The sequence below is a fragment of the Neoarius graeffei genome, chromosome 7 (genome assembly GCF_027579695.1).
Source record: "Neoarius graeffei isolate fNeoGra1 chromosome 7, fNeoGra1.pri, whole genome shotgun sequence".
NCBI classification, from domain to species: Eukaryota; Metazoa; Chordata; class Actinopteri; order Siluriformes; family Ariidae; genus Neoarius; species Neoarius graeffei.
Genome location: NC_083575.1, coordinates 3,206,038 through 3,228,105, shown reverse-complemented (window position 1 = coordinate 3,228,105; position 22,068 = coordinate 3,206,038). Strand labels below are relative to the sequence as shown.

The window sequence follows — 22,068 nt, the reverse complement described above, 5'->3', positions numbered from 1 at the left end:
TACTTAATGGAAAATATCAAAGATCTTTCCAGAAAATGAGAATATAGTTATTCAAGAAACAGGTGAAAAGATTCACGACCAAGAGCCAAGGTGATAACTTTTCTGTTATCACTTATGAACCGACATAACACAATAATTCATTGTGAAGAAATCCTCATAACATAACAGTAGTAACTTACTATTAACATTAAGGATTGGAAACAGGACTCTGTGGAACAATACAATATTAAACACATGTGGGTTAGTATACTTATGCATGTTACTTTTGACGGACATAAATTACCAAAGATGAATTCATTGAAATGTACTCTAATTGCACTATAAGATCTGACTAGGGAAAGGGGAATATGAATATTTAAGTAACAGGAGAAATCTAAGACTAAAATTATATAGTAAAATTCATAAATGAAGACTACAACATGAGTATTGCACACAGCCGGAACTGTCTGATAGTAATATGCATGCACCATAAAGTAATAAATGAGACTTAAAATTTGGATTACAGCCATGGAAACATATTTCTGGGCCATCGATCTCTTCCTTTTTCCAACAAGTCCACTTAAAGCTCTCCGACTCCAGAAGGAGACCTGTCTGACCTGTCTGACATGGTGACAAGTACACCCAAAACAAATTTTATTTATCTTCAATTGGGGGACGTCAAAATATAACGTGCATAAGAAATGTCCATCAGATTGTAACGTGCGACTTCCTGCTTCCGTCAGGGACCAGCACATTCCACACGATCATTCACCCTCCCGGCAAATTCTTTCAGTTGCACTGGCGTCAATTTTTGTTTACATCCATTATGAAGTATTTCAGCCAGTTCCCCGATCGCTACGGTTCATTTTTAGTGAGTGAAGAACAAATCTATACTTACGTGCGTTACGTATTATGCACGTTAGCTTTCTTGACAGACTGCAAACACACGCTGCTCAGGCGGCCAGTTTCTCCATCTTCTCGGAAAGCGATGATGTCATCAAAACTTGTGGTAGTGTGGATTTCCTGGAGGTTTGTGTATCATGCGGTGCTCTGCCGGTCGGAGATATACGATACAGTCTTGTGTACGTTATTTTCTGACAGACAGCGATCCTTTGATTTTACCATCGATGTATTTTGAAAACAGGCAGATTCCAAGGCGAGAATTAATTATAAAATCAATTGGTGCTTTTATATTAAAGTGATTGATTACATATATTGTTCTATATTAATGTTTTTAGTTGGAATATTCTTATTCACAAGTTGATGTTGACTTCTGACGGACACAGTAACGTGCATAAGGGTCTTTTTTTTAATGATTTTTTCGTGTTTAGAAAACGTGCAGGCCCATTGTATGTGGTTTTTTAAACACTTCAGTAAACCTGTTTTATGGAGTGTAGTTGATTTAATTCCGACAATAAGTTGTATAGCAATCAAACCTTGTCGAAGTTGGTTAGTCAGAACTGTTACGGTCGAGTGTCTAAAATTCACCAACTTCAAAAAATTAATTCATGATTTTATTGGGAAAATATAGCTTGTGATATCTGAAATTGTCAACATTATTTCTTAGAGCAATATTATTTTATTTAAACCAAAAAATATCCAATTTATGTTTAAAATAGTGGATGGAGATTATTTTTTATACGTGTCTCACCATTATTACCCATTAGCAAATTTTGACTCATATAAGAAAAACCCCAGCATATTCAGCACCTTATAGCAGTGCAAGCGTTCAGCTGTTCTTGAACTTCGGCTGGGTGAAATACGCCGAGTCTGCATCCTACAAACAAACAACATTTATACAGCTCTGAAATGATCAGCACGCAGGTATATTCACTCACAGCATGCAGTATGAACCGACAGAGGCAAGGGGTGTGTGTGTGTGTGTGTGTGTGTTCTCACCATTCCAGCTTTGAAGTTCTGCACTCGTTTCTTGCTGAGCAGGTTGGTAACGTACCAGGCGAGGGTGGGCGTGTACTGCCAAAGGTAGAACAAGAGAAGAAACGGCTGCTGAGCGATCCACATCTCCTTCACGCGGTTCGACAGGCCGGCCAGGATCAGACGCACGCAACGCTCAGTCGGCATCTTATGGGACTGATCTCCTGCAGAGGAGACCCGCTTCACGCCACACACACAGATTGAGAGCAAATGAGAAAGAGGCTCACTTCTGCAGTATATGCATAAAGTCGGGCGTGTCTCATGTAAATTAGATGTGAGGGGGAAGTGTCATGTAAATGACTTATACAGTGCTGAGCGTAAATGAGTCCGCCCCCTTTGAAAAGTAACATTTTAAACAATCTCTCAATGAACACAAACAATTTCCAAAATGTTGACAAGACAAAGTTTAATATAACATCTGTTTAACTTATAACAGGGAAGTAAGGTTAATAATATAACTTAGATTACACATTTTTCAGTTTTACTCAAATTAGGGTGGTGCAAAAATGAGTACACCCCACAACAAAAACTACTACATCTAGTACTTTGTTTGGCCTCCATGATTTTTAATGACCGCACCAAGTCTTCTAGGCATGGAATGAACAAGTTGGCGACATTTTGCAACATCAATCTTTTTCCATTCTTCAACAACAACCTCTTTTAGTGACTGGATGCTGGATAGAGAGTGATGCTCAACTGGTCTCTTCAGAATTCCCCATAGGTGTTCGATTGGGTTCAGATCAGGAGACATACTTGGCCACTGAATCACTTTCACCCTGTTCTTCTTCAGAAATCCAACAGTGGCCTTAGATGTGTGTTTAGTCATGTTGGAAAAGTGCATGACAACCAAGGGCATGGAGTGATGGGAGCATCTTCTCTTTCAGTATAGAGCAATACGTCTGTGAATTCATGATGCCATCAATGAAATGCAGCTCCCCGACACCAGCAGCACTCATGCAGCCCCACATAAGGACACTGCCACCACCATGTTTCACTGTAGGCACCAGGCATTTTTCTTTGTATTCCTCACCTTTGCGACGCCATACAGTTTTGAAGCCATCAGTTCCAAAAACATTCATCTTGGTCTCATCACTCCAGAGTATAGAGTCCCAGTAGTCTTCATCTTTGTCAGCATGGGCCCTGGCAAACTCTAGGTGGGCTTTTTTGTGCCTGGGCTTTAGGAGAGGCTTCTTTCGTGGACGGCATCCATGCATGCCATTCCTCTGCAGTGTACGCCGTATTGTGTCACGGGAAATAGTCACCCCAGTTTGGCTTTCTACTTCTTTAGATAACTGCAGTGAATTTGCATGCCGATTTTCTTCAGCCCTTCTCATCAGAAGACGCTCCTGTCGAGGTGTTAACTTCCGTGGACGACCTGGACGTCTCTGTGAGATGGTTGCAGTTCCAGCTTTCTTAAATTTTTGTACCACTTTTGCTACAGTATTCTGACTGATAAGTAAAGCTTTGCTGATCTTCTTGTAGCCTTCACCTTTGTGGTGGAAATAAATTATTTTCTTTCTCAGGTTTTGTGTCATTTCTCTTCCATGTGGTGCCGTTGCTGACAGCATGAAATGGGAAGGGGTTTTCTTTAAGTAACACCCTTTTATGGTCAACTGTCTGCTGGACACCTGTGATTGTATTCTTGTTAAATTAGACATTTGTAGTCTACAATTTAGCTTTGCTCCAGAGACTTTCAGTGGGGTGTACTCATTTTTGCACCACCCTAATTTGAGTAAAACTGAAAAATGTATAATCTAAGTTATATTATTAACCTTACTTTCCCGTTATAAGTTAAACAGATGTTATATTAAACTTTGTCTTGTCGACATTTTGGAAATTGTTTGTGTTCATTGAGATATTGTTTACATAGCTGCCAACATTCCGAAATTGTAAATAGTAATACAAGGTTGGGTATGGAGTCTTGGTGGGGGGGGTCGGGGGTGAAGCCCCCCCACCGCCAAAGCTTTCTAGCAAAACTACCCTGAAAAATCACACCAAAACAAAATAGTTTGACAAAATTTATTCTACAAACTAAACTATCATCCTACATTAATTTGCAAAGTTCTTTTCAACAATGGAAACAAACTTACCTGGAACTAGAATACATATATATCATCAAAGCAATTTGGCACAGATCAAACATAAAAGGAACCTCTTGTAATCAACACCAAACATAAAAATGTCTCAAAACATGCTTGGCACAAAGTGAAACAGCTCAAAAAAGTGTCAATTTCAACTTGCTTCTTCACATGACTACAAATCAAACAGAACAGAATCAACAACACACCCCGGGCATCAAATCGTGCCCGCCAATCACAACGCAAGGTTTTTGTTTGGATTCTTTGGGCGGGCTTTTGCAGGAGTGACGACAAGGCTGCCCGACGCTGGAGAAAGCGCTATTGAACAGCGCTCGATTGACTCCGCTTTGGAATCAGTTTTAGAAGAATTAGGAGTTTTCGTTGAAACATGAGCAGGAAGAGGTTCTCCGCTCATTCCATGATCGCGGAATCTTCACCAAAACACTCGACGCTCCAATGGTGTCCCTCTCCACATGCTGTTTGTTTACCCCATAGACATATCAGGCGTGCAAATGGCGCGCTTTTCGGCGCATTCCGCTTTTTCCCCAGCATTTTGGGCGACTTGTGTAGTTCGTGCAGATCCGAAGAGTTTGTTTTGGGGGGGTGGGGGGGGGGGGGGTGGGGGGTGTGTTTGCTCTCCGGTAATCCACTCTGGTAGTAATGATGGACCCGAGTACTGTGCAGACCATACAACGTTTGGTTCCCCCTGGTGGATATATGGAACCATTGACAGTAAGATTGACAGTGTAGCTGCTGGCTGCTATTATAATTCAACAGCGTTCCGTTACAAACTGCTAGCTGCTACACTGTCAGTGGATGGAACCGATGGCTGGGCAATCTGGTTGCTAAGGAACGTGACTCCCGGGCTTTTCCTCAGATCGGTGTGTTCATTTATCAACTTGCTGAATTTCATCTACTAGTGTGTGTTTCTTTGGAGCCTCGGTGACTGGGAGTAAACGATCAGCGTTGAAGTGGAAGTCATTTACTCGTCTACAATCAAAGCGTAAGTGTTAAAATAACTGTGCATATATTAACTTTGTCTCTCGTAACCTAGCCTCCTTCATCTAACCATATTAGTTATGACTTATCCTTGGGGTAAAAAACGCCTGAAAAACGTAATGTTATTTGAGGAGTTGCATGATGACTGTATATGTTCTCAGCGTAGTGTCTGCATGGGTTAATGACTTTTGTTTTTTGTTCCTAGATAATATTTAAGTGCCGTAATACCGTTCTATACGTGCAAGAATTGGTCTTATTAAAGCTTGTGGCTGTCTGGCTTAGTTAAATGCTAACCGTTAGCACCTGACTAGCTGCTATTTTAGAACATCGAGTGATCAAATGGTAATGTGTAACCCGTGTGTGTGTTATATGAGTTCGTGGTGCATACATCCATCCGTAGTAGCCTAGGGCTGCACGATTAATCGAATTTAATCGAAAATCGCGATTTTGGCTGCCACGATTAAATTAAATGAAAATCGCGATTTATTTCCATTTAAAGTGCGAGCTCTGCTGCATCTGATCAAGCACTTTTTGACCAGTACTCCGCCAAACCATTAGGGGGCAAACCGACGTTTCATTACTCCGCCTAAATAAGCAAGCAAGCAAGCCAAGTCACAGTAATGAAACCTTACATGCATTGGTTCGCCCCCTAATGGCGTGAGAGCAGATAACAGATTGAGGTGAGAGAGAAAAGCTAACTATGTCGGAACAACAGACTATTTAGCGCTGGAGGCAATGTTGTGACCTGCCTTCGCTCATGTTTAAAGCCAGAGCATGTTGATAGGCTGGTCCTTCTAGCTAAAAACTTGTAGGCCTCAGTATAATGCTATGTAATTGTTGCAAATGAGTTTTCAGTTCCTTCATCCTTTGGTAATTTCTTGGATAAATTTCATTTATTTGTCATTTGGAAATCAGAATTTCTCTTTTAAATTTCATTCTGCACTGAAAGCTGTTCATATTGTTTGTTTGAATATAGTGAAATAAAATTTAAGTGATTTCCCTAACATCAAGAATAATCGTGATTAATAATCGCGATTACAATTTTGATCAAGATAATCGTGATTATCATTTTTTCCATAATCGTGCAGCCCTATGGTAGCCACAACATTACAGTCACTTAAGCCGTCTAAATTAAACAAAAACATTGGCGAATTTCGCCTCCTTTCAAAGTCAATGAGAGCGAAGCGAAATTCGTTTGTGTTGGGATGGACCGTAATGAAGTCTGACTGATATTTTTTTTTTGTGTGTGTGGTGGTGGTGGTGGGGTCCGCGTCGCTGCGCTACCTCACTCTTTTTTGACCATGTTTGTGTTTGCATCCCTGACATATAAACATAGACGCCGCATTGAGCTGGTGGCCCGTTGCTGGGATACGTCAGAGCGTCCGCCATATTGGATGTGGCAAATCTTCCCCGTAAACCAATGCAAGTAAATGGACTGAACTTCATAAAGCCCCTTTCTACAATAATATTTAACTCCATGCCTTTTATTCACCCATTAAGACACACACGTATATATTTGGGAAACAAACAGGCATCAAAACAACACGTATAACTTTTAATGTGATGGTTATAAATAGTGCGAAATCCCCTGTACACTGCAAACTAGCGACAGATCCGCGATAGATAGCTCAGGTAAGCTAATCAGTCAGCATACCGTAGCAAGCTACCAAAACCTGAGGCCACAATAACCAACCTACAAGACTGAATATGATAAATGATGGAAATAGTGGAAAAACTGGAAATAGTGAATGAAAATAAAAATGTACTGTTTTATTTATTGAGTCACCACACAGACCTGCTCTCGCTGAATAAAGTGAGCTGAATGAGCGCCAAACTGAGTTCGGCCAGGTTCTAACATCATACCAAAACAAAATACATCACTGATTCCTTCCCATTCAGAAAGGTTAAAAACATTCATCATACGTTCAAAAACGTTCATCATAGTGTGGCACTGTATTCTCTAATTCTCACTGCTTATAACTCTACACCCCCCCGGTGGAGATGAGCTGGGAAACTGAAGACTGAAAGAACAGTATTGAAAAGTATTTTTCCAGTCTCACCTGTGAAAGGTAATCCCATGTGATCTCGTTTGGACGGTAAACCTGTTGGTACAGTTAAACGCAGCACATGAATGAGGCATCTTTATTCTCGGCTACTGTCTAGACGCTATACCAGAGACGGTTGAAGAATCTCCACTTTGCCACATCCAATATGGTGGCGAGGATGACGTATGATTCTACGCAGAAGGCGGCATCTATGTTTATATGTCTATGGTTTACCCTCCCCCACTGCTTTCTGTCGCTCTGACTACGTCACAGTCACTGTTGCGCTGATTGGTCAGAGCGTTGGCCTATACGCACAGAGACAGTTTGAAAGACAGCGGGTTCAAATACGAATCCCACCGGTGATAGATTTTGAAAATGACCCATGAAAACTGGCAAAATCGTATTTTATTGTAGTAAATTCGTATTTTCGTAATCAGAACGACAAATCGTAATAAATACAATTTATTCGTAGTAGTTGGCAGCTATGTGTTTAAAATGTTACTTTTCAAAGGGGGTGGACTCATTTACGCTCAGCACTGTATGTGTATGAGGAGAAATAAGGACTTCCGTCATTACACATCACAGACAGCACCCCAGTATTTTAGTGTGTGTGTGTGTGTGTGTGTGTGTGTGTGTGCATGCACGCACTACCTTGTCAACTTGCTCAGTGAAGGCATTGTGGACGATTTGGGACACAACCGGCCCGGGGCAGATGGTACTGATGGTGATGTTTGGATAGTCGGTCAGCTCCGTCCTCAGGGAGTTAAAGAATCCCTTCACAGAAAACAGGACTGGAAATATATATATTTTTTAAAAACCCCACCTTCTCATTATTTCTCTGCGTCTCTCACCTGCAGCGCGTGTTTGCTGGCCGAGTATCCGGTGGACAGTGGCGCCCCCATCAGGCCCACAATGCTGCTGACGGTTGCTATGATACCGTCGCCATGGTGGATCATGTGTCGCAGGACGTGCTGGGTGACAGAGATGGTACCCAGGTAGTTGAGCTCCATCAGACTGCCATAAACATCAAGGTCAGTCTCGAGGAAGAGAGAGCGCTGACTCCGCCCACCATTATTGATCAGCACATCGATCTAGAACGTTAATGATTAGAGACAACAAATTACTCCTGGAACTGTGGACGAACATCCAGTTCCTCTGAGTCACGCTGGAACTGTGGAGAAAATCTTCACAAAGAAGAACTTCATCACTTCAATATCTGCAGAAAGAGCGCCACCTTGCTGAAATGCTGCAGAACAGCGTCGGTTTTCTCTCCATGAGTCGAGCGGTCCAACAAATCAAGTGGAAGAACAAGAATATCGTTCTCTTTCAAAGAGGACAGCTCTGAAGGTTAAACAAAAGGAAATAATGATGAATATAACTAGGCTGAAATTAAATCGTCACACTTTTACAACTTTAAGATCGCCTTCCCAAAAACACACTCTGAAGATGATTGGTTACGGGATGTCATGAAGAAACCTCCAAACACCGGATCGGTGTGTATTTACCCAAACACTTCCTCCGGACTCTGTGCAGCTCGTCCTCTCGGCGTGCAGACAGAACGAGTCGAGCTCCAGCTGCAGCCAGCTGATACGCCAGCTCCTCCCCAATCCCACTGGATGCTCCAGTGATCCACACCACCTTCTCCCTCAGAGCCACGGCTACAACACACACACACACACACACACACAGATGGAGGGAGAGGATCATCAGTCGGATGCAAGTCAAATCTTGAACCACTAAGTTCAGTTGTCTCTGTGGGGAACCCTTAAAGGTTCTCTGTAGAACCTCACAAAAGAATGTTTTCCACAAACCCTGAGCACCAGGTCACCACGGCAACCCCTTTATTCTCAGGGTGCTGAAACAGGAACGGACAACAGACAGACAGACAGACAGACAGACAGACAGCAAAATAATGTTCCTGAAAACATGCACACTATAATATACACACACACAGGATTAGTCAAAATTATGTTCACACTAATCTTCTTATTTTTATTCTTTAAATGGTGCTGCTGCTCGCTGGTGTTTGTGTTGAACGCGATGGTGAACGGGTTGCGATCGTCCTGTAAATCATCTGCACATGTGATGTATGTTTTGTGAATAAATGGTTTCTACCATTTCAGTGTTAATATAATGTGTGTGTATCGGACGCAGTGGAGGGCGTCTCAGGCGCGGTGGAGGGCGTCTCGGGCGCGGTGGAGGGAGTATCGGGTAGTGGGCGTTTCGGGCGCAGTAGAGGGCGTTTCGGGCGCAGTAGAGGGCGTATCGGGCGCAGTAGAGGGCGTATCGGGTAGTGGGTGTTTCGGGCGCAGTAGTGTGTGTACGAGTCAGTAATGAATGTGGTGATTATTATAAAAATGATGTTTGGATTGTTGTTCCCTCATCTTCTGTAGATTTAGTGGTCTTAAAAGTATAGATAGTTTTATTCAGTGCCTCTCTGTCTCGCTCTCCTCTCTCTATCTGTCTCTCTACACGTGTCTCTCTCTCTCCCTCCCTCCACACGCGCGTCTCTCTCTCCCTCCCTGTCTCTCTCTACATCTGTTTCTCTCTCTATCTGTCTGTCTCTCTCTCTCTCTCTCCCCCTGTCTGTCTCTCTCTACATCTGTCTGTCTGTTTCTCTCTCTCCACATCTGTCTCTCTCCCTCTCTACCCATCTGTCTGTGCCTCTCTCTCTACCCCCTGTCTGTCTGGCTACATCTGTCTGTTTCTATCTCTGTCTACAGCTATCTATCCTTCTCTCTCTCTCTCTCTCTCTCTCTCCCCATCTGACCCTCCCCCTGTCTGTCTCTGTGTGTGTATAAAGTGTGTAAATTCATTCCCCTTCTTCTTCTTTCGGTTTTAATGGCGGTTGGCAACCAACTAGAAAGGTGCATTACCACCACTGACTGGGCCGGAGTGTGGGACAGGTAGACGGTGGAGGTACTATATATGTAAAACAAGCAAACAAACAAAAAAAAGGAAATAAAATAAAATAAAAACTATATTCTCTGGGCTAGCCCAGTTTCTTTCAAAAACCTGAGAATAAAGTGGTAAATATGGCGAGATGTTTTACCCAGCAGTCCTGGTCGGGTAAAATTCCTGTGCTTAACTGTTCTCAGGGACTGAAAGCGCTGATCCCTTTCCCCCTCAGACTGTTCGCAGCGTAGCAGGAGCTGTTCTGCTGTTTCTGACTGGCCGCAGTAATCACAGCCTCCTGTCTGATGTCTGCCGATCACCTTCAGTGAGGAATTCAGACCTGTACTGTATGACCTATTCTTAGGCGTGTAATGATGGATTCATCTCTTCTATTCCTTCCTCTATTCTTCCTGTGCCAACCTCTTTTTGTATGCCGTATAGGTGTCTTCCTTTTTCGTTACCATCCCAATACTTCTGCCAGGTAGAGTTACAATACTTCTTGATGTAAACCTTTGCCTCAGCCTTACTTATTGGGATCTGTATGTCAATGTCTTTATGTTGTACGGTTTGCTTTGCGAGTTTGTCCACCTGCTCATTCCCTTCCACACCAACATGGGCAGGTGCCCACAGAAAAAGGACAGACATGCCCGTTAATTCTAGCTTATACAGTCAAATATAGATGTCGTTAATGATGTCACTTCTGAATGATTTACTTGACCGAATACTCTGGAGTGCTGAACAGCTGTCGGAGATTATTACAGGCAAGGCAAGTTTATTTCTATAGCACATTTCATACACAGTGGCAGTTCAATGTGCTTTACAGAAGTAAAAGCAAAACAGTAAACAATAGAGAATAAAATTACATAAAATAAATGGGAAGAAATATAATAAGAATTAAACAATAATAGAAATAAAATAATAAAATGAAGTAGAAGTTCAAATAGGGGAAAAAAAACAGCAGAATAAAATAGAATAAAAGTTAAGTAAAATTTGAAACATGCAGAGACTGTAAAGATTATAGAACATGTAAAGAAGACAATATTAATAATTTAGCAGAAAGCATCTGAGAACAGCTTGGTCTTTAGTCTAGATTTGAAGCTGCCAACAGCAGGAGCATTTTTAATGTCCTCTGGCAGTTGGTTCCATAGCTGTACTGCATAGTAGCTAAAAGCTGCTTCACCACACTTTGTTTTAACAACAGGTTTTAACAGTAAATTTTTCTGTTGCGATCTGGTAGATCTGATTGGGTTAGGCCGCTGCAACATATCAGAGAGGTAATTGGGCCCTGTACCATTTAGAGATTTGTACACCAGCAGCAATGCTTTAAAGTCAATTCTGTAGCTTACTGGAAGCCAGTGAAGGGACCTTAGAATTGGAGTAATGTGCTCTGTTCTTTTTGTTCGTGTGAGAACCCTCGCCGCTGCATTTTGAACCAGCTGAAGTCGTTTGATGGTCTTTTTTGGCAGGCCTGTGAAAAGGCCATTGCAGTAATCAACCCTACTAGAGATGAAGGCATGTATTAGTTTTTCCAGATCATTTTTTGACACAAGTCCTCTTAGTTTGGAAATGTTTTTTAGGTGATAAAATGCCGTTTTAGTGATTGCTTTCATGTGACTGTCAAAGTTTAGCTCGCTGTCAATGAAAACACCAAGATTTTTAACCATATCTTTTGTTTTAATCCCTTTTGTGTCAAAAATAGTGGTAATCCTGAGTCTTTCATCTTTTTTTCCCAAATAGAATTACTTCTGTTTTATCTGAGTTCAGCTGAAGAACATTTTGTGACATCCAGTTGTTGATTTGATCGATACACTGGTAGAGACATTCAAGGGGGGCATAATCATTAGGTGATAGAGCAAGATAAATTTGGGTATCATCTGCATAGCAGTGATATAAAATTGAATTGTTATTGATAATTTGCCCAAGTGGGAGCATATAAAGGTTGAATAGTAATGGTCCAAGAATCGACCCCTGGGGGACACCACAGGTCAAGGACATTGACGTTGAGGAACAATTTCCCATGGTAACAAAGAAGCTTCTATCTTTTAAGTATGATTTTAACCAATTGATAACTTTACCAGTCAACCCAACCCAGTGTTCAAGTCGATATAGCAGTATGTTGTGATCAATAGTATCAAAAGCTGCACTGAGGTCCAGTAATACCAGGACCGATGTTTTGCCTGCATCAGTATTAAGATGTATGTCATTTATAACTTTAATCAGCGCTGTTTCAGTGCTATGATTGGCACGAAATCCTGACTGAAAATTATCAAAACGGCTGTTTGACATCAAGAAGGCAGTTAATTGATTGAAGACAATTTTTTCAAGGATTTTCCCGATAAATGGTAGATTTGATATTGGCCTGTAGTTATTTAATACTGAAGGATCCAGATTATTTTTTTTAAGTAGGAGCTTTACAATGGCTTTTTTCAGGGACACAGGAACAACGCCAGTCTCTAGGGATGTATTTATAATTTGAAGCACATCTGTAATTATAAGATGAAGAACAGACTTAAAGTTGGTGGGCAGAATGTCCAGTTCAGATGTTGAGGAACTGAGATTTTGTACAGTTTTTTTCAAGAGTCTCGTAATCAATCAAACAAAATTCTGACATTGTGTTAAAGTTATCTATCTGTGTCACTGGTGATTGCAGTTTTTCAATTTTTTGCAACTGAGATATATTATGAGCAATATTCTGCCGTATTTTATCAATTTTACCTTTAAAGAAGGATTCAAACTCATTGCATTTATTAACTGAGAGAAGTTCAGGTGCTAATTGTGGTGGGGCATTAGTTAGCTTCTCTACTGTTGAAAATAGCACACGGGCATTGTTCATATTCCTGCTGATGATGTTGGAGAAGAAAGACTGTCTTGCTTTACGAATTTCATAATTATATTTACAAAGCATCTCTTTATGGATTTGATAATGGATGTGAAGTTTAGTTTTGCGCCATTTTCTTTCAGTCTTTCTACATTCTCTCTTTAGCAGTTTAACAGCCGGGTATTGCTTCCATGGTGCTTTCTGCTTATCATTGACTCTTTTGATTTTGAATGGAGCAATATCATCCATAATTTGGGTCATATTTAAATTAAAAATTTCCAGTAAATCATCTACAGAGTCTGACATTTTAGTTGAGATCCGAGAGAGAGCTTGCTCAAAGAGAACACGTGTTGTCGTTTATGACTCTCCTACCCATAGTCGTTGAGCTGTTCTGAATGTGAGGAGACATAGAAACATCAGAGAAAACACAGGAATGATCAGATAATGCCAGGTCAACAACAGTATAAGAAACAGTAAGACCCTTTGCGATAACGAGGTCAAGGGTATGACCACGAGAGTGGGTCAGCCCCTGTACATGTTGTACAAGGTTGAAGTTGTCAATAAGTGCAAGTAGTTCTCTGGCATAGGTGTTTTCAGGATTATCTACATGCAGGTTAAAATCCCCAGATATAATAAGACAGTCAAACTCTAAGCAAATGACTGACAACAGTTCACCAAATTCTTCCAGAAAAACTTTGGCTGAATGTCTCAGAGGCCTGTAAATAGTTAATAATATGTTAGGAGAGCATGTAACAAGTGCACATAAGTGTTCAAAGGATGTAAAATCACCAAGTGAGGATTGTTTACATTGAAAAGAGACTTTGGCCCAATCCCAATTCTAATTTCTACCCTTACCCCTACCCCTTCCCCTCCGCCTTCCCCTTGGCCCTTCCCCTTGAAACTGAGCTACAAGGGATAGGGCTTGAAATTCAACCCCTACGTATTGGGATAGCCCTTCAACGATCGCATACGTCATCGCGTACCTCCGTCAGCGTTTACGTTAGCAAAACGCGACCAAATGCGTCATTGGCTGCGACCAGCCGCTACAGTCAGAGCCAGAGGCAGAAATCTCTGCTGGCAGGGTGTGATTTGTTAACTAACACCACTGAATGGGATATCTTTGGCGCTTCGTGCACCACATCCGACAGAATGAGGTGTCAGAACACTCATGTAAACAATAAAAGCGAGAATAACAGAACAAAACGTACGCAGTCAAGCAACCGAAAACAATACTCACTCCCAAAGCTTTTTAGCAGCAGCTTGGATTTCAGAAATCGCTGCTCATTCTCAGCTCGAAAGCGAATCAAGCGGCGTGTTTCCTCTGGATAACAACTTAAAACACGTAAATAATGGAGAAAATACAGTTATGACAATCTTTCGCCGCGGGAACCGCCATCTTTCTGAAATCCGCATGAAATCTCGCTGAAATCCGCATGGCATTGTGGGAAATCACTCAAACCCCTTCGTTCGGAGTCTGCTCCAGGAAAATCTCCATTTGGAGGGGTACAGAAGCCCTCCCCCTTCCCCTACCCCTCCGCGTTAACTGGGATTGGGATACCCCTACCCCTTCACGTGAACGCGCAAAATGGAGGGGAAGGGCCAAGGGGTTGGTCCAAGGGGTGAAATGGGATTCGGCCTTTGAATATATTTGTGATCTCTCCACCTTTCCCCTGTCAGGTAACATTCATAAAATTAAAATCTGGGGGAGCATACAGGGTTAAGAAGACTAGTTCCTCTGCGCCATTCTCGCGCCAGCAGGATTGCAGCCAGCTCAGTGGTCTATCTGACATGCTGTCACTTCTTCTCTTCTTGATCCTCAGATCTTTTGATGGTATACATGCTGCTGAGCCAGCACAACCTCCCTCTGGGTCTTTTCAGCCATTAGATTAGATTAGATTAGATTCACTTTATTCATCCCACATCGGGGAAATTCACGTGTTACAGTAGCAAGAAAATGTCAAACAGATAACAAATAAATAAAATTAATGAATGAATTCGCCATTAGAACTCGCGCCTGTAAACCGCCTCACTGTCGCCGGAAACCCCGACCTGCTTCCGGTGTGAGCGGAGGTGAAGCACGTGACCTGTACCTGGTTTTGTCCCCGCTGCAGCCGCCCACAGCGCGCACAGGTCCGCATCCGCCCGGAGCCAGCGGAGCAGCTGCAGGCTCACACACACACACACCGCCAGCAGGAGCACTCCGCTCACACACACCTCCATCTGCGCACACACACACCGCAGACTTCACACGCGCGGCTGAGACGGTCACGTGACCTCCGGAAATGACGCTGCGCGCCTCACTGTTACGTCATGCAGGTCTCAGAAACGAGGTGGTGTCCCACAGCAGGTTTCCGGTTCAGACAGCGCCCTCCAGCGCAAACACACAGAGCGGACACTTCCTGTCAGTCTTGTATTTTGCTGTTCATGAAATGATTCTAATAAACACAGGGATGACGCTGTTGTGTGAATATAAACGATGGCACCTTCCAGACTCCACCCCTTTTCCCCCTAGAATAAAAGTCTTTCCTCACTGCAGACCTGATCTCAGTCTGGAGGCGCCCAGGGATCTGATCTCAGTCTGGAGGCGCCGGGGGATCTGATCTCAGTCTGGAGGTGTTGGGGAATCTGATCACAGTCTGGAGGTGTTGGGGAATCTAATCTCAGTCTGGAGGTGCCGGGAGATCTGATCTCAGTCTGGAGGCACCGGGGGATCTGATCACAGTCTGGAGGTGCCGGGGGATCTGATCTCAGTCTGGAGGTGTTGGGGAATCTGATCACAGTCTGGAGGTGTTGGGGAATCTAATCTCAGTCTGGAGGTGCCGGGAGATCTGATCTCAGTCTGGAGGCACCGGGGGATCTGATCACAGTCTGGAGGTGTTGGGGAATCTGATCTCAGTCTGGAGGCGCCGGGGGATCTGATCTCAGTCTGGAGGTGTTGGGGAATCTGATCACAGTCTGGAGGTGTTGGGGAATCTAATCTCAGTCTGGAGGTGCCGGGAGATCTGATCTCAGTCTGGAGGCACCGGGGGATCTGATCACAGTCTGGAGGTGTTGGGGAATCTGATCTCAGTCTGGAGGCGCCGGGGGATCTGATCTCAGTCTGGAGGCGCCGGGGGATCTGATCTCAGTCTGGAGGCGCCGGGGGATCTGATCTCAGTCTGGAGGCGCCGGGGGATCTGATCTCAGTCTGGAGGCACCGGGGGATCTGATCTCAGTCTGGAGGTGTTGGAGAATCTGATCACAGTCTGGAGGTGTTGGGGAATCTGATCTCAGTCTGGAGGTGCCGGGGGATCTGATCTCAGTCTGGAGGCGCCGGGGGATCTGATCACAGTCTGGAGGCGTTGGGGGATCTGATCTCAGTCTGGAGGTGCCGGGAGATCTGATCTCAGTCTGGAGGCGCCGGGGGATCTGATCTCAGTCTGGAGGCGCCGGGGGATCTGATCACAGTCTGGAGGTGCTGGGGGATCTGATCTCAGTCTGGAGGCGCCGGGGGATCTGATCTCAGTCTGGAGGCACCGGGGGATCTGATCTCAGTCTGCTGATTAATTAGTCATTCAGCAGTTCATGGAAAACACACACAAGAAACCCTCTTCTCAGCTGTGGGAACGTTTCAGCCTCCACAGACCCACATAAGCATGTGTGCTGCTGAGTCCCAACTTCAGCTCTGTGCAGTAAATATCTGGCTCTAACTGCCACACCCATTACCCACGTGGGCGGATTATTAAAACTGGGAACATGATGAGGGGGAAAAGGTGTTGAGCCGGTTAGACTTAGACAACCTTTATTGTCATTCAGTCTGCAACAAGTGTACACCAAACGAAATTTCGTTGCAAATTGGCTCAGCACAGAAATAAATATGAAGTGTATTAAATTAAATTGTGCCGCAGCAGAAATATTATAAAGTGCAATAGTACAAAGTGGCCTGTGGAATTAGGAATGTTCAAGTTATAAATAGAAGTTTAGAGTTTGGGTTTGGAGCTCAGCAGTCTGGTGACCTGGGGGAAAAAGCCGTTGCAGAACCTGGTGATCCTGCACCGAATGCTGCGGAACCTCTTTCCAGAGGCCAGAGGGGAGAACAGTCCGTAATGAGGGTGTGAGGGGTCACTGATGATGTTTCTGGCTCGAGACATGCAGCGCCTTGGTGCAATGTCCTGAATGGAGGGAAGAGAAGTCCAAATTATTTTCTCTACTGTCCTCACTGCTCTCCTCACATTCTTCCAGTCAGAGGCACTGCAGCCTCCACACCACACAGAGATCACCAGCATCTGGTGAACAAACTGGGTCCCCTGTGCTTCAGCCCCCCCCCCCCCCCCCCCCCCCCCCCCAATGCAACTGGCTGCTGGACTTCCTCACTGAAAGACCTCAGTCAGTGCGGGTCAGACAGAACACCTCCAGTGTCATGACCCTCAGCACAGGCTCCCCTCAGGGCTGTGTCCTGAGCCCTCTGCTGTTCACTCTGATAACACACGACTGCGTCCCCAGGGCTGCCAGCAACCACATTGTGAAGTGGAGCAAAGTGTCAACCAGACCTGGTTGAGCCCCAGGACAGCAGAACATATTATTTAGTTCAATGAAAAAAAATTAAAACACCTTAATTTGTGTTTCTGAATAATTTACTCATCAGTACTGTTGCACAGTCAGGAACACAAACAAACACATTCATTCTTCTGCAGGACTTTTCACTTTCATATTCTGAGCCTTAAGGTTTAATTGGATTATATTGAACATGAGGAATCACCAAACAAATATTGTACTGAAAACTCAGTGGTTGATCGTCATGCTGAAGAAATTGAAGTTTCAATCAGAAGGTGAAGAAAACATCCATGTTCTGTGTGAATGAAAGAGAAATATAATGCAATGTGTCCAAATAAATCTGACACTGATCTGGCAATGTTCAAAACTTCGGAGTAACCAGCAGATGGCGCAGTGGAGCAAAGTGTCAAAGCACGTCTGTGAAGACTCTCATGCCCCTTTTCCACCAAAGCAGTTCCAGGGCTGGTTCGGGGCCAGTGCTTAGTTTGGAACCGGGTTTTCTGTTTCCACTGACAAAGAACTGGCTCTGGGGCCAGAAAAACCGGTTCCAGGCTAGCACCAACTCTCTGCTGGGCCAGAGGAAAGGACCGCTTACGTCAGCGGGGGGGCGGAGTTGTTAAGACCAACAATAATAACAAGACCGCGAAAGATCGCCATTTTTAAGCGACGAGAAGCAGCAGCTGTACAAACGCAAAGTCCTCCATTATTATTATTGTTGTTGTTGTTGTTGTTGCTGCTGCTTTTTCCGCGTTGTTTTTGCTTTGATATTCACGCCAAGGTTTATGCAAACGTAGCGACGTAACTGACGTATACAGCGACGTAATGACATATACAATGACGTAACTGACGTATACAGCGACGTAATGACATGTCTTCCCTTAGCACCGCGAGCGATGGAAAAGCAAGCTGGTTCTCAGCTGGCTCGCAAGTTGAACGAGTTGTGAACCAGCACCAGCCCCGAGCCAGCCCTGGAACTGACTTGGTGGAAAAGGGGTATCAGTCATCCAGGTCATAGTAAACTGTGGATGGTAGAAGAGAGCAACTGGACTTGCTTGAAGACGTTTCACCTCTCATCCGAAAGGCTTCTTCAGTTCTGTCTGACTAATAGGGAGCATCAGATATTTATGAAGCACCAAATCATCTGAGCTGAACCAACATTACTGTGACACAAACCTCATTCAGCACATCCCTCACTTCCATCTACCCCCCCCCCCCCTTTGCTTTAAGGTAAAGTTGATAGTAACACTTTATAAAGTGCCCTTGTTGTCGTTGTTGATAGCCAATGGTAAATGAATGTATCATTCTGTTGATATGGTTTTTCAGATTTTCTTCAAGGAATAAAATTTAAATCACATAAATTGGGAGAAATGTCAAAAGCAGCTACAGGAGCATTAGTGAGATCAGACACTGATGTTGGCGATGATGTTGAGGCTCCAGTTCTAGTTCATCCCAAAGGTGTTGAGTGGGGCTGAGTTCAGTCACAGCTCTGTGCAGGACACTTGAGTTCTTCACTCCAGCCTGAACACACCATGCCTTCATGGAGCTCACTTTGTGTACAGGAGCATCCTCATACTAGAACAGGAGTGGATTTGGGGCTCTGTGTTACTCCGGTGAAAGGAAACTGTAAAGTCACAGCATATAGAGACATTCTGTCCATTCTATCATGTTCTTCCTGGAACAGTTTGGGGTAGAAGCACATATGGGTATGATGGTCATACCCATGGGGTGCCAATACTTTTGGCCACAGTGCATCTTATAGGCTAAATCAGTGGTTCTCAAACTTTTTTCACCAAGTACCACCTCAGAAAATACTTGGCTCTCCAAGTACCACCATAATGACCAACATTAAAATACAGTAGCGTAGTAGGTCTAAGTATTCATTAAAAACAAGGCGGAGGTTTTATTTAACAAGTATATTTAATATTGTTGGCCACTGTAACATTATGCACAGTACTTTGAACAGTAACACTGTGTTTAAATATAGGAAAATAAAACACTGTCCTTAAATAATGAATCAAATAAAATTAATTGCACATAAAAGTGAAATAAACATTGTACTAAAATAAATATTAAAAGACAGTTCTCAAAGATTAAATGAAAATGTACTTAAAAGTTAAATAACTGTACTGTACTTAAATGTTAAGTAAAAAACAGTACTGTCCCCGCATACAACACACTGCGGCCTGGGCAGCTCCTCTGTCCCGCTCCAAATGAATCCCGGTTTTATGTATTTTTCGTCAGACTTCCTCCTCACTGGTTTCTGCCGTTTGCTAGCAGTTCTGGGGCTGGTTTTGCCACTGTCGTTAGCATCTGCGCTCGGCTCACACACGTCCTCTTCAGTTCTCCCTCTCTCCTGATCCACGCTCCCATTCGCGGATTTAAGCCACGACAGTAATTTTGTCGTACTCGTCATAATTAGCAAAGCCACCTCCACCTTTTCCCATCACAGCCGAGTCTACCAATGGCGGATAACCGTCTGTCAGCGGAACCGGCGGGAATGCGTACGTACGCTACGTATGGCTACCCAGAAGCACTTGCAAACTTTTTAAAATTATTAACTTAATTTGTATCTCCTTTCATTTTCTTGTCATCGGTTGATAAGATATTTTCATCCATTCGGATATTCACATCACATCACATTATCTCTAGCCGCTTTATCCTTCTACAGGGTCGCAGGCAAGCTGGAGCCTATCCCAGCTGACTATGGGCGAAAGGCGGGGTACACCCTGGACAAGTCGCCAGGTCATCACAGGGCTGACACATAGACACAGACAACCATTCACACTCACATTCACACCTACGGTCAATTTAGAGTCACCAGTTAACCTAACCTGCATGTCTTTGGACTGTGGGGGAAACCGGAGCACCCGGAGGAAACCCACGCGGACACGGGGAGAACATGCAAACTCCGCACAGAAAGGCCCTCACCGGCCACGGGGCTCGAACCCAGGACCTTCTTGCTGTGAGGCGACAGCGCTAACCACTACACCACCGTGCCGCCCATTCGGATATTATGGATAGTATTTCACGTTTTATTTTATTTTTTAAATTTTATTTATATTTAATTAAGTGATTCTTTGGCGTACCACTAGAATGATAAAATGATTTAGCCCAGTGATTCTCAAACTGTGGTACGCGTACCACTAGTGGTACGCACCACTAGTGGTACGCGTACCACAGTTTGAGAATCACTGGGCTAAATCATTTTATCATCTCTCAGGGGACTATAAACCGTGTGAGAGAAAAAAATTATTTTCAAACATCAATTTTAAAAAAGGGGCGGCGTGGTGGTGTAGTGGTTAGCGCTGCCGCCTCACAGCAAGAAGGTCCTGGGTTCGAGCCCCGTGGCCGGTGAGGGCCTTTCTGTGCAGAGTTTGCATGTTCTCCCCGTGTCCGTGTGGGTTTCCTCCGGGTGCTCCGGTTTCCCCCACAGTCCAAAGACATGCAGGTTAGGTTAACTGGTGACTCTAAATTGAGCGTAGGTGTGAATGTGAGTGTGAATGGTTGTCTGTGTCTATGTGTCAGCCCTGTGATGACCTGGCGACTTGTCCAGGGTGAACCCCGCCTTTCGCCCGTAGTCAGCTGGGATAGGCTCCAGCTTGCCTGCGACCCTGTAGAACAGGATAAAGCGGCTAGAGATAATGAGATGAGATGAGAAATAGTTCAAGCAGCAGAGATTTGAGCACAGGAGGTCACATCCGGGTCCTGCGACGTGATGACGTCACTGCCCGACGCTGGCAGCTCGGCTGGTTGTACATCCGGGAGCTTTTGACTTACACACCTTTTCACCTCACAAGCAGATAATATGGAATAACAACCTCGTCACTTTTAAAAAGAAATCTATATTCTTTGAAAACTGGGTTTGTAATAACATTTTGTTTATTTCTCAATTAATTAATAACCAAGGTTTTTTCCTTACATATACAGAGTTTCTAAATAAATTTGCTCTCCCATTACAACCCAGAGAATACAGTATTGTATTTGATGCACTTCCTAATGGTTTTATGAGAATATTATCTCAAGCTCCTTGTGAACAGTCTACTCCACACTTTTACAATAATATATTTCTTAATGGTGTAAACATTAGAGATAGGAAATGTAATAATAAGTGGCTAAGACAGATAATACAGACACCTGTTACTCCAAGGTGTAAAAGTTACTGGAATGGCCTTTTTGTGGACATTGATTGGGATAAGATTTGGGTTTGCTTAAGTGATTACATACTTAATAACAAAGTCAAGGAAGTTTCTTTTAAAATATTACATTTAATTTACCCCACAAATACACTATTGCAAAGATTTAAAACAGACCTTTCAGATTTATGTGTTTTCTGTGGTGCTACGTCTGAATCTATTTGTCATTTATTTTATGAATGTTTTTTCTCAAGGTTTTTTTGGGTCGAGGTTGAGCGTCTGTGTTGTGAGGTATGGGCTTGTAGTGTATCCTTTAGTGAAAAAAGATGTTTTGTTTTTCTTTGAAAAACATTTTGTGAACCATATAATTTTATATTGAATCTTTTTATTATTTTCGGTAAATATCATATTCATAGATATAAATGGGGGGGGGGGGGGAAGGAAACCCTCATTTGCTGCGTTTAAAAATGAGGTCAAATCATATATGAACTCTCTTGAAGGACTGAACAACCGCAAAGCCGAAAGGACAATTATTTTGATGGCAACTTATAATTTTCTTTCTTTTCTTAATTAATGACTGTATGTTTCTTTCTCTACCCCACCCTTCCAGTGTTTTGTATAATGTTTGGTTTTTCAATAAAGAAGGGGGGGAA

The 22,068-nt window shown here is 43.4% G+C and overlaps 1 protein-coding gene across 1 annotated transcript; it reads right to left on the bottom strand.

The window, feature by feature from the left end:
• Positions 1 to 1,480: 1,480 nt before the first annotated feature.
• dhrs7 (dehydrogenase/reductase (SDR family) member 7) lies at positions 1,481 to 15,031 on the bottom strand. Its single transcript, XM_060925158.1, has 7 exons — positions 14,840 to 15,031; positions 8,542 to 8,694; positions 8,271 to 8,377; positions 7,888 to 8,127; positions 7,688 to 7,810; positions 1,879 to 2,094; positions 1,481 to 1,756 (listed from the first exon to the last, which is right to left on the bottom strand). Exons 1-7 carry the CDS (start codon positions 14,967 to 14,969, stop codon positions 1,709 to 1,711), a joined length of 1,017 nt encoding a protein of 338 aa, XP_060781141.1. The 5' UTR covers positions 14,970 to 15,031; the 3' UTR covers positions 1,481 to 1,708.
• Between the last annotated feature and the right edge of the window lie 7,037 nt (positions 15,032 to 22,068).

What these genes read in the sequence shown, in the direction of transcription:
- dhrs7 (XM_060925158.1), bottom strand. Translation starts at nt 14,969, where the DNA reads ATGGAGGTGTGTGTGAGCGGAGTGCTCCTGCTGGCGGTGTGTGTGTGT. An exon ending in TTCTGCAGCATTTCAGCAAG is followed by an intron (nt 8,128 to 8,270) that starts GTGGCGCTCTTT and finishes TTAACGTTCTAG; the next exon opens with ATCGATGTGCTGATCAATAA. An exon ending in CCAGCAAACACGCGCTGCAG is followed by an intron (nt 7,811 to 7,887) that starts GTGAGAGACGCA and finishes TTTTCTGTGAAG; the next exon opens with GGATTCTTTAACTCCCTGAG.